Source organism: Rhamphochromis sp. 'chilingali' (assembly GCF_963969265.1).
Source record: "Rhamphochromis sp. 'chilingali' genome assembly, chromosome: 16".
Lineage (NCBI taxonomy): Eukaryota > Metazoa > Chordata > Actinopteri > Cichliformes > Cichlidae > Rhamphochromis > Rhamphochromis sp. 'chilingali'.
Window position 1 is genome coordinate 7550244 of NC_137943.1, and position 13050 is coordinate 7563293.

Consider the following 13050-nt stretch of genomic DNA (forward strand, 5'->3'; position numbering starts at 1 on the left):
AAACAAATGATTGTGACAGGCCAGCAAATTGTTGATGTCACATGGTCAGGAAATCTCAATTATCTCGAAAGGTCTATTTTTAACTGCCAGTGTGCATATGTGGATGTGCTGGATGGCTTTGGTTGTCAGCTTGATCGGGTTTTATTCCAACAAGAAAATGGATTCTGGCTTACAGCAACATTTCAAGCAACAACCTTACGACTTGTTCATGTCAACACTGGTATTACATTTGACTTCAGGAAGCTGTTGAATTAATTTTTCGGGGATAATCTCCAAAGGTGCAGATGACAGAAAGGAGTTACTGTCTTCCCTCAGATGGAGACGTTTGTTGGGGCTGGTAAGACATCGTGGATATCTTAAACTCAGAGGAAGTTCTGGCTGGCAGGTGTTACATCAGATCTTGTGCTGCAGTTTTCACCATCTTTATCCATATTCCTAGTTGTGGCATTGGCTGCACACTGTCCTTCTCCTTTGTTCTTCCTGGATTAGGGTACTCCCCTTGATCCCAAGCCTTGTCATCTCTTGTCTTTAGGGACTGCCAGATCATCCTGTTGCACCTAGAGGCCAGAGATCCCTTGCTGTCGCCAATGCTTATTCTGCCATATTTCTAAGCCTGCTGAGGAAACTTTTGGGTCTTTTAACCTTTGGCTGAACTCCTCTAGTTAGCATTTTTATTAAAATGCTACTTCTTCCACACAGTGTTGTGCTGCTGAGGCAGGGGGCTCAGTGATGGTTGGTGAGACTGCATATGCATGCAATGACCACAGACCCCGTGGCATGATGGCATGTTAATCTTCAAAGAAAGGCTCAATTTTGCAGACTTGGTGAGTTCTAAGTGAGTTCAAGTTATCCTCACCGAGCATCACACTAACAGTCTCGGTTGTTTTATTCGAATGTCCACAACTAACTCAGGGAACTAAATATGGATGGTGCCGGGGTCTATAAAGAACAGGATGCTTAATTTACATTTTCTGTCATTAGCAATACAAATTTAAAGCACCGCCTGGCTGCAAGGAGATAAACAAGGGCTTAGAGTTTGTGAGGAGAAAATCAGCATAATGCTCTATATTTACGTAGAAAGTATCCCACTCCAAAGGCAACATATGGGCCTTGACACTAAGCTGAAATACTTATTTTTTTGCCACGTTTTATATTACTTTACACATAAGCCCACCAAGCCCAAAGTCTCTTCTTACACACCTGTTTTTGTTTTGCTCTGTCGGTAGCACACTGGCTCATATGCGTACACTCATTGCGGGGCTTCCACTGTTGATGCGGTGAATCAAATGGCCCGCTGCTGACCCATCTGCTGGTGCCTAACACTTGAGACACGCACTTCTCCACAGTCACCGAAGACACAGAAACGGTAAAGGTTAAAAACACGCAGATAAAAGAGCACAACCCTCACACCAGCTGATATTCAAATGATGATGATGAATGACCTGGAGTGCCCTAAGAAAATCACACCGTTTTGTTAATGTAACACTGGGTTTGTGAACACAATATACAGTGATAAAACATTCAGCTAGGCATATGGTGCGTGGGACTGTGTCTGGAAGGGAAGCCGGCGAGAGAATTAGCTGAGCTTATCTGGTGACCCCGTGAATGTGAACACCCCTGGCTGTGATCTGTCCTGGCAGTGTGGGAGATCAGGTGACTGCATGGAGGGAATTAAAAGCTTCTCACTGTCACAAGATAAACAGGCGTCTCGTCATTGTCTGGAATAAACGCTGACGAACCGTCTAAGCCTCGGCTCACAGAGAGAGAGAGAGAGTCTGAGGTCTAATCTGCGATTTACATGCCAGAGATGGGAGCATTTAATAGAGCATGTTAATAGTGTCAATTAAATGCTGATCTTGCTCTGTGGCAAGTCTCCTCCAGAGCTCCAAACGATCTCATCAGCAACCATCAGCGTCATAACTATATGATCGTGCATATTCTGCATTCATTACAGTAACTGGATGCTGCTAGGATCCATGATTATGGTAATGACAGTGCATCACGAGTTGGCAGCGACTTGTCACTGGCACTCAGAAGCCGCAGATGTGCTCAGTCTCTGCTGCCATCTGGTGCTGAGAAGCAGTAATGCTAAAAGGGCATCTGGAGTCAGCTTTGTACTGTGAGCATAGATGATAAATATCATAAAGCATCCTTCATGCCACTCCTGATTCTGAGCCTATTATTAGACAAAGCACTGAAAATGCATAGAGATATAAAATTTTGCGTCATAATTTTCACATATTTTACAAAAGCAGAGTTTGGCACCACTAATGTGGCTCTCTACAAAACTGGAGCACTCACAAGCGACAACGATAGTTAAAACCAGAGTGTGAAAGTGTCTCAGTTTAAAGCACTCGGTTTTAATAGTAAAGATATCAGATTTCCAATGGTCAGATAGTTTGGTAGATATGCACTTTTTCTTCATTGCAGAGAGTTAGAAGAGAGGACTGATGCCACTTTTGTATCCATCAAAAAAAAGTTGACAGCAGATGAATGGTGTCATGTTCTTAAGAAATAGAAAAACATTCAGCAAAGACCTCAAGCAGGACCTGATCTGCTGTTCGCTGAAGTCTCATCAGAAATGCTCGTAGTGGAAGAGTGGCTGTGAAGGAGCTGTTCTTAAAATTTAAAATTACACAAGAACTGGACAGAAAATCGGTGACAACAGGTCTTGCAGAGTGATGAATACAAAATTCGAAATCTGTATAAAGACACAGTGGAGGTTCTGTTAGGTTCAGTGCTGCATTTCATCTGTGTTGAGAATTTGATGAAATTGTAAACAACAAAAGAACCATTAGATTTTGATTCACCATGAAATAACATCTGACTGGCAACATCTTTGTTTTTCAGTACGACAATGATCCTAAACGTATTACCACTGCAGTAAAAATGTACCTGATTGAATCATGGATTGGCCTCCCCAGAGCCCGCACCTCAACATTAGTGAAGCAATGAGGGATCATCTTGACTACATCTGCTGTTTTCTAAACCTCAGCAAAGATAACTGGGAGAAAAAGAGTTATGGCAAATCATACAAGAACTGTGGATAATTTGTGGCAACAGTTCTTATGGAGAGATGAATCTGAAGAATGTCAGAAGAGAGCTCCAACAGTGAGCTGCCATTTGTAAAACAGGGTGTAGGCTCAGTCATGGTTTAGGGCTGCATTTCAGCCAGTGGTGTTGCAGATCTTGTCAAAATTGATGGAATTATAAATGTAGAAATGTATCATCAGATTATGGTCCACCACACAATACCATCTGCCAATCCAATAAAAGCATACCTGGATAGAAAAACACTATCTGTCATGGATTGGCCTCCTCAGAGCCTGGACATCAACATTACTGAAGCAGTGTGGTGTCGTATTAACAGAGAACAGAAGATAAGGTAGGAGCATCTAAAGATGAGCTTTGAATGTCCTTCAAGAAGCTGGAGAACTATTCCTGAAGACTACTTAAAGAAATTACAAGAAATCTGCCTGAGAGAGTTCAGGCTGTGTTAAAGAATAAAGTCGGTAACAAATAGTAACTTTCAAGCTCATTAGAAATGACAGCCTCTGTTTTTTCCTGATGCATTTCTGTGGATGTTTGCTTTGATAAATCACCCATTTCCCATTTTCCCAGCAAAATATAAAGAAATGACGGGTGGCTCAACACAAGCACAGCACTGTGTTACTTCAGCAACAACACAGCCTAAATGGTGACAACAGCTAAACTGTTCCCGTTTTAGGATGCCACTCTGACACATATTTACATTTAGCGTAATGTATTGTGAAAGTAACTTTCAGCAGTCCACTTCCTTCTGGAAAGTCACTTTTATTTATTCGGATTCATAGAAGCATTTTTAGAAAAAATACTCATTTTCAGGCCCGCAAAATCTGATTAAAATGATCTACTGTCTAGTTTAAATACTCTTGGAGAGACAGGAGTGCATGGTAACACGTTTCTCAGTCATCACCGGCAGCATACATCAAAAGCATACTTACAAACACGGTTATCAAATGATATGTTATCACAAATAAAATCATGATTGTTAACTGGCAGAGTTACCACAATGGTTAGTGCAGTTATATATTCAGTATATACATCCAATTAGAATAAATACACTACAAAACTCACTTTCAGAAGTCACAGATTGTCAGTTAAATACAGATAGGGCATGAAAAGACACGCTTTCAATATTAAATGATTTTTGCACAAATGCATAAAACAGCTGTTTGTGAGCATACTGGAGACACACTGATCCACTGTGTTTGTATGAAAAGTAGAGCTTTGTTTATGCCTGAGAGTAAAATAGCGAGTGCAAGCAGTCAAAACCGGCATACAGTACATGCATTTTCAGCAACAAATGTTTGCAGGGATTAAAAATAAAAATATATTTTTAAAAAAAAGACATCCTGTTGAATCTTTGTCAGCCGAGTCCACAGTTTTAAAAGCTTGTCTCTCTCCAGTCCTCCGCGTCCAAGTCCTTTCTTCCCAGCAAACGTCTCCTGGTCCACAGGTAATGTCATAATGCATCTCTGTTACCAAGCTGGGGGCTTTCATAACCTACAGAAGCAAATGTACTGTGAGTGGTGGGAATAAAAAAAATGCTAGACAGCTACATTACACTTAATTCCACAGTTAGACTGGAACACCACTCTGAATGAATGCTAATGTTGCTGCTTAGCTCAATCCGGAAATATGTAGGGCGATAAAATGTCAGTGTTGTGTTCACAGCAATGACTCTTCAACAGTCAGTGGTTCACAGCTTGTTTCTGCTGCCCCCAAGTGGCCAAAAAATAAAATAAAACTGAAAGCTGCACTTCTATGGAAACAGATGGCCGTCTTCTGCATTAGTTTTAGAAGGTGATATTTCAAACGTAACTTTTTAAGCTTGCATGAGTGGGTGGAGACAAAAAAAAGCTTTGAGCTTAAAAAAACCTGGAGCTAGGCTCAGATATTATCTGCCGCATGCAAAAAGAACCTCTCGGTGTGGACAAGAAACACAAACGTGACAATGCGGCGCTTAAACTTCCAATACACCTAAACTCATCCCGACAGGTCACAGAGGATCCCGCACGCTCTTTATGACCGGCTTTTATGCTTGTGACACGTGGAGCCTTTTATCATTCTCACAGTGATGATAATTGAGTCCCCTGCAGCAACTTGCTGATATATAGTTCTGTATTACTGGGATAATTGGCAGTAGTTTTTGGAATGTCATTAGAGCTGAATTCCACTGCCCCGGGGTTTTCACATTCGGCGTCAATCTGCTCAAAGCAGGAAGAGATGATGAATCAGCTAAACCGTACTGCCAATTAGCACAATAATGGAACATGATATCAAGGAAAGAATCTGCTCCAATTAAAGGAGGGGAGATAAAAGGTCCTCGTTTGAAAAAGGGAGAAGGTCTCATCTAACAGCACACTAATCCCAAGCAGTGTCAGATCCGGCTGCCAGCTGCAATGAGACATATCTGGAAAACAGCCAAATTCCATCTTTAAATTATGTTTTATGATCTCTTTCTTTGGCAATCCAATTGAGGCAAAGGAGGCTTGCATTCAATATGTAGGGTATGACTCATCTCTGTTAAGCGTGTACACGTTTAGGCTTCCGCAAATGCTAAAAACAAATTACTGAAGATTTTGGAATATGAATGAAAGATTTTATTGTTATAAAAACAAGATGGGGAGCAAAAGAAAAAAAATACATTGTGCAAAAATCTCAACACGCATGCACTTCATGCTGCTTGTCATACCGCACATATCTGCAGGAAAGAGAGACGGATACATACACCCGGTCCCAGCAGGGTAGTCCAGAGACCTGTTTCTGCACTGAGGGAAATAGGGTTTTTTCACAAGGAATCTGCGATCTGAAGACCTCTCCAGATCGTAGGGCACATCCCGTTCCATGCCTGGGAATAAATGGCATGAGACAGACACACACACACATAGTGGGGTACAGGAACTCAGAATAAAGGATGCAGGATAAAGCAACAAGTTGATGCGCAGCCAGCACGCTCAACAGGGTTGGAAGCACATCAAATAGGAGAGTCACGCTGAGTTTGTTTGATAAAAAATAACAAAGGCGTTGCGCCATTGTTATGAATTATGAACAACAACAACAAAAAAAACCAAGACGTGCATTTGTATCTTTACGTACTAGTGCGCAGTACTACAAAATGCATGCACAACAGCGGGGCTGCAGAAACAAACACAGCACCAGACACACAGTACCTATGTCAAACGAGCTGGACTTCCTGGTCTGATGTGATGCTGCTGGAAATCCATTATGGCCTCCCTCCTCATCTGTGTTTGTTGGTTATTGTTAATTGGGAAGATCACAGCAATTATTTGCATCTTATTATGCCAATCTGCCCTTTCTATCCACATCATTAAGAACACACTGCCTGCTAGAGATCTGGCCTTTTACTTTTGGGGGTGTTTACGGTTCCTGTGACTGAAAAGCAAAAGAAGACGGCCATGCATGGAACGTAAAGATCTAGAACGTTCGTGATGGTGATGTTAAAGTTCCAGGTTTATTACTTTATTTTTAAAAAAGAAGAAAAAACAAAGAGGAGACATTTTGGACTGCTATGACTGTGCATAGATATAAAATGACATGGTTACCGTGACTGATTACAGCAGGATCTGCTGCTTCCATCCCAGGCTTGACAGACGCCGGTGGGCTCATCCTCTCGGTGCTTCCCTCACCTTCAGCGATGGGTTGACCAGGAGGTAAACACCTCTGATCATTGATTTGTTCTTCTGCTGGGGTGACGGGGGAGGTCTTGGCCTTATCTGGAGAGGTCTTGTCTCTAGAAACATCCAAGCTGGGCTGATGGAGGAGCACAAAATTTGACTATGCAACAGAAAAATATGACAACAAGATGTGCTTTCTCTTATAGTACGTACAGCGCATACAGCATATACAGTGGGGCAAAAAAGTATTTAGTCAGCCACCGATTGTGCAAGTTCCCCCACTTAAAATGATGACAGAGGTCAGTAATTTGCACCAGAGGTACACTTCAACTGTGAGAGACAGAATGTGAAAAAAAAATCCATGAATCCACATGGTAGGATTTGTAAAGAATTTATTCGTAAATCAGGGTGGAAAATAAGTATTTGGTCACCTCAAACAAGGAAAATCTCTGGCTCTCACAGACCTGTAACGTCTTCTGTAAGAAGCTTTTCTGTCCCCCACTCGTTACCTGTATGAATGGCACCTGTTTGAACTCATCATCTGTATAAAAGACACCTGTCCACAGCCGCAAACAGTCAGACTCCAAACTCCGCCATGGCCAAGACCAAAGAGCTTTCGAAGGACACCAGGAAAAGTATTGTAGACCTGCACCAGACTGGGAAGAGTGAATCTACAATAGGCAAGCAGCTTGGTGTGAAAAAATCAACTGTGGGAGCAATCATCAGAAAATGGAAGACATACAAGACCACTGATAATCTCCCTCGATCTGGGGCTCCACGCAAGCTCTTATCCCGTGGGGTCAAAATGATCATGAGAACGGTGAGCAAAGATCCCAGAACCACACGGGGGGACCTGGTGAATGACCTGCAGAGAGCTGGGACCAAAGTAACAAAGGTCACCATCAGTAACACACTACAACGGCAGGGAATCAAATCCCGCAGTGCCAGACGTGTTCCGCTGCTGAAGCCAGTGCATGTCCAGGCCCGTCTGAAGTTTGCCAGAGAGCACATGGATGATACAGCAGAGGATTGGGAGAATGTCATGTGGTCAGATGAAACCAAAGTAGAACTTTTTGGTATAAACTCAACTCGTCGTGTTTGGAGGAAGAAGAATACTGAGTTGCATCCCAAGAACACCATACCTACTGTGAAGCATGGGGGTGGAAACATCATGCTATGGGGCTGTTTTTCTGCCAAGGGGACAGGACGACTGATCCGTGTTAAGGACAGAATGAATGGGGCCATGTATCGTGAGATTTTGAGCCAAAACCTCCTTCCATCAGTGAGAACTTTGAAGATGAAACGAGGCTGGGTCTTCCAACATGACAATGATCCAAAACACACCGCCCGGGCAACAAAGGAGTGGCTCCGTAAGAAGCATTTGAAAGTCCTGGAGTGGCCTAGCCAGTCTCCAGACCTCGACCCCATAGAAAATCTGTGGCGGGAGTTGAAAGTCCGTGTTGCTCGGCGACAGCCCCAAAACATCACTGCTCTCGAGAAGATCTGCATGGAGGAATGGGCCAAAATACCAGCTACTGTGTGTGCAAACCTGGTAAAGACCTATAGTAAACGTTTGACCTCTGTTATTGCCAACAAAGGTTATGTTACAAAGTATTGAGTTGTATTTTTGTTATTGACCAAATACTTATTTTCCACCCTGATTTACGAATAAATTCTTTACAAATCCTACCATGTGGATTCATGGATTTTTTTTTTCACATTCTGTCTCTCACAGTTGAAGTGTACCTCTGGTGCAAATTACTGACCTCTGTCATCATTTTAGGTGGGGGAACTTGCACAATCGGTGGCTGACTAAATACTTTTTTGCCCCACTGTAGTTACCTTATTGGGAATGAGAGGACGCTCTCCCTCTGGCCCTCGCCCTCTCTGTTTCTCCTCGCGCTTTCTTTCACTCTGGTCTCCCTCTGCCTCCAGCCTTCCTGCTTCTTCTGGGAAAACAAAAAGCAGCCGACACAAACAAAGCTCAATTTATTTCGGGATTTCTATAGTAGCCTTGCACGATTCACAGGTCAAAGTTATTCTTAGCTGTCTTCAGTTCATCCACTTCCTCTTTTCACTCTGACTTTAGGCCAGTTTCCTTCTGATTGGCTGCCCCTCACTAATGTGGGTGGTGCTGCTGCTAGTTCTCCTGAAACAACTACATCCATTCTTTGATGTCACACAGAGCAAAAAGTAACCTACAAAGAAAAAAAAGACAGCCCGTCTTTCTGAAGCCTGAAGAGGTTTTTGGCTCACGGTGTTTATTTATTCATAGACTAAACTCATTATCTGAAACTTGTCTAATATGAGCATACCCCACTATAACAGTACATATACACTATACATGACGTAAGATAAGAAAAGCAGAATAAGACCTGAAGCTGGAATATTGGCAAGCAGCACACATTTCACACGAACCTGGGAATGGGAGCCTTTGGCTGAAGGGGCTGAAAGCACAAACTGTGCAAATTAAAACCAACCAACCTGGATTGCTTTTCCATTTCTGTGTTAAGAGCTTGCTCCAGCTTTTAAGAGACAACTATTTATATGTGCTGCTGTCCACAGCTTGCATTAAGGATTTCAATCGGACGATAAAGATGCACATCCCTGCACCCTTTCTCCGTTTTAACGCCAAACTGCTGGCTTTAACATTGATTTTATGCCATGACCACTTCTGTTACAGTGATCTCTTAATTCCCTTTGAGTCAGACTGCAGTCTACAATACTCGGAGGTTTTACTCATTAAGAAGTCTAGACTTGAGACTTAACAATGGCTCTTTCGCCACAAAAGGCCTCTATAGCTATAGCCAATCATGTCATCGTCTGCTCTCGTACTGCATCTCTCATTAAACACACTTTGACATACTCGTCTACACGGTTTTTGCAGCTTTTGTGAGTTTTCTGCTTTTTTTCTTTTTTAAAAACATGGCATCTTCTGATTGTTTTCCCTTTGAACTTTTATCCAACAAGACAGTGATCTAAAAATATATCACGGTCAACCACATGCCACGTGTACAGTGTACAGTGAGTCTATTTTTAGAATTATCATTATTATCAGTCATTCTAATAAGAGTCACACCTGAGTCTTCATCATTTATTATTTTATCATCATATTCATACCATGTGATTATTATCATGTTGGATACTTATTCATCCAATAGGGACATTTTACAATATTATACTTTAACAGAACTTCAGTTGTTGTTTAAATTGCAATACCTAAACTCTCCTGCAGGTGTCTCTGCCTCATGACAGCCAAACTAGGCTTAGCACTCTGTGGAGGCGGCTCTGGCCTTGGCCCACCGGGGGCCACGATTCCACCTCCGCTGCTCTGCACATCATCTTCTATCTCAGTCCGCGAGTCTGTCAGGGGCACAATCCTCTCCTGCCTGGCTGTCTCCATCTGTCTGTCCGTCTGTTGTTTGGAGGACACCACGTGGCCGTTAGTTCGAGTATCTGTCGGGGCATCTGAGATGGTGACTGATCTGTCAGCATCCTGGTCTATCCCTTTGATGTCACAGTTGCTGCTGCCATCGGAGTCTTCGATTTCTGCCCCGATGCAGCTGTACACCATGCTGACCAGGTCTGTGGACTGGATGAGGACAGAAGTCATGGACACAGTTAGAACGAGTCAAATCGCTGATGATTTAATGAATAGCATAACTCATAATCTGGTGCTAACAATAGAGAAAGCGAAGGCCTTAATTAAAATGTATTCTGTTGAATTCAATTATAACAAAATTAAATTATCGTTCATTTTTTTGCAGTGGATGTCCTCAAATCCCCTTAATGATCACTAAGGATCCACGGGCTCTACTTAAGAGAGAATTGGAGTAATCCAAGCCGTCCCTCAGCACAGAGTTTAAATAGCCCTCCACACCTTAGGCAAGCTACTACAATAAGACACATAAAAAGGCTGGGAACAGCAGGTGGCTCGGACAGCACACGGCCATGCACTGTTACATGTCATGTAGAACTATAGAAAGAAGTAGCAGCTGCTCACTCATGAATTAAACTGGAAGCAGACTTGAAAAAAAAATGGAAATAGAAATGCATTAGCATTTAATTTAAACTTTAAAATATTCTTTAACTATTAAACACTTTTATCAAGTCACTGTGTTTGGCAAAGCCCTGAGGAATGCAATTTCAAAAAAATTAAATGAACACTTTGAAAACAGATCAGATTGCAATGGTGAGAAAAGGATGTAGCTGCAACATTGTTGTGCACCAGGAGGAACCCAGGACCCACTGCACCAGCGTAGGGTCCTCAGGCCACCCTAATAAAGTCTGTATCTGATTGTTTGGTTAGAGACATTCACACCAGTGTCCTACTTGTAGCTCTGACAGTGCTCATCCTTTTCTTCCTTGCACAAAGCAGCAGATACCTGTCCTGCTGATGGGTTAGGGACCTTCTACAGCCTTGTTCAGCTCTGCTAGAGCAACTGCCTGCCTCCTGAGATGGAGGAGACACAGCAAACTTTGTGGAAATAGCTGGACTGATGTGCCATCTTGGAAGAGTTGGACTACCTGTGCAACATCTGTAGGGTCCAGGTATCACCTCATGTTACCAGTTGTGACACTGACCCTAGCCTAGCTAAATGCAAGACTAGTGAAAAACAGCCAGAAAAGATGAGGAGGGAAAAATGTCAGTGTCCTCCACCTGTAAAAACATTCCTTGACTTGGGGGATGTGTCATTGTTGCCCCTGTTAGTTAGAGACATAAGTGAATCTACAAAAGCTCAAACAGCCAACTTTTCACAGCACGGTACCTGTCTTTGGATGAGGCAGGGGGGGCTGGCAGTTCTCATCCCATGCACCGGCATGCCCTGAGTTGGGTGAGGTGAAGGCATGCTCCCATTTGCTCCTGGGACAACGCTCTCCGGCCTCACGGCATCTTTAGGATGCTGAATCATGGAGTAGACATTCTCTGAGGCGCTGCTGGACAGAAAAAGGCAGACTTTTCAGCACTGGTCCCTCTAATTGACTTCAATCATAAACCATACACTACATTTTGGATACAATATTATTATGCTTATGAATTTACAGTAACACCATCAGTTTGAAACACTGCAGTTTTTCTGAAGCGCAACAGCTTACTTCCTACACAATGTGCTGCTGTTAAAAAACAAAAGAAATGAACGTAGAGAGCAAGCCAAGTGAACGCAGCAACAAACAATCTCTTTGATTGCTTAGCAACAATCTGCAGGTGAAAGCTTACAAAACGCAGCATACTGTATTTAAGAAACTATTTCCATCTATGACTTCCCCTCAGATGAGTCAACTTTGCTTTTATGCTTCTCTTTCAGACTCCTGTAGACTCGGCCTACAGCATATGTGTGAAATTCCTGCACCGCAGCAAGGCTGTTAACCAGCAGAGGCAAAGGCATCACCGTTTTTTTTAAAGCACACCTCTGAGCTGAAAAACAAACTGCGGCTCTCGCTGAGAAACCCTTTCGTCCGTTTCGTGCAGCTGTGTAGTTTAAGTGAACAAAGTGCGCCTATTAAGTGCTATTCTCCCCACTCAGCTGTTAATCTGTGCAAATGATTTTTCTTTTTTTTTTAAAAGTTTGCAAACTTTTTCCACCAACACTTTCTAACTCCAGCGCCATTATGTAACAGCAGCTCAAATGCATCCAGCGCCATAAATTCAAAGCAAAGGAAAACAGCTGGGGATGGGGAAATATTTTCTCCTATTCAAATATTCATGAAGTTTTGAAGTGGCGTTAATGCCCAGCGCTGGATTAATTTAACCACCATCTCATTCTCTGGGCGTGTGCTCTTAAATGTTACTTTCCTCCACTTCTTCCACTCGGCTCCTGTGCTGCATACTCACTCCGAGTCCTGATTAGAGATGGTGGAGTTGCGGTTCTTGCGGAATCCTGAGAAAATGGACAACACACTTCGTCTTTTCTTCCTCCTCAGAGACTGGGCCTGATGCAGGGACGACAACTGACTGAAAGTGAAAAGTAGAGAAAAAAACAGAATGAGTAAACTAAAGCATTGGGTAAGAGGGTAGGCACACACAGTGAGATTAAAGCTAGATTGCATCATTTGGACTGTTTTGTTTTGTTAATGCAATCAGCCAGCAGCCAGTATTTATCAGTATTCTGTGAAAGTCATAAGTGGCAGGCTAAACCCAGAATTAACATCCGACTACATTATTTGAATGAACCGTTTGACAAGAACAGGAAACATAATTAGTATGCCGAGTCCTGAACACATGGTTTAATACTCTGGACAGAAGCAGTGTTTCTGCTGCCTAAGCACACTGCTGCTGAGCATGAAGCTTACACTGGCATGTAACTTTAAAACACTTGCAGGGTTAACCATCATTTACATAGTGCTGTCCAGCTTTGAGATGCAAAATCAT

The 13050-nt window shown here is 42.6% G+C and overlaps 1 protein-coding gene across 3 annotated transcripts in view; it reads right to left on the minus strand.

The window, feature by feature from the left end:
* Nucleotides 1-3806: 3806 nt before the first annotated feature.
* Nucleotides 3807-13050, minus strand: part of carmil3 (capping protein regulator and myosin 1 linker 3) — a 111350-nt gene continuing 102106 nt past the window's right edge. For 2 of the 3 annotated variants that reach the window (XM_080861729.1, XM_080861728.1), the window contains exons 33-40: nt 12514-12633; nt 11450-11618; nt 9900-10272; nt 8523-8629; nt 6609-6816; nt 6216-6287; nt 5774-5893; nt 3807-4545 (exon numbers count right to left, since the gene is read on the minus strand). In XM_080861729.1, the coding sequence (XP_080717855.1) occupies nt 4505-4545; nt 5774-5893; nt 6216-6287; nt 6609-6816; nt 8523-8629; nt 9900-10272; nt 11450-11618; nt 12514-12633 (1210 nt within the window). In that variant the 3' untranslated portion in view covers nt 3807-4504. Of the gene's footprint in view, nt 4546-5737; nt 5894-6215; nt 6288-6608; nt 6817-8522; nt 8630-9899; nt 10273-11449; nt 11619-12513; nt 12634-13050 lie in introns of all 3 variants that reach the window. The other variant, XM_080861727.1, reaches the window with a different exon arrangement.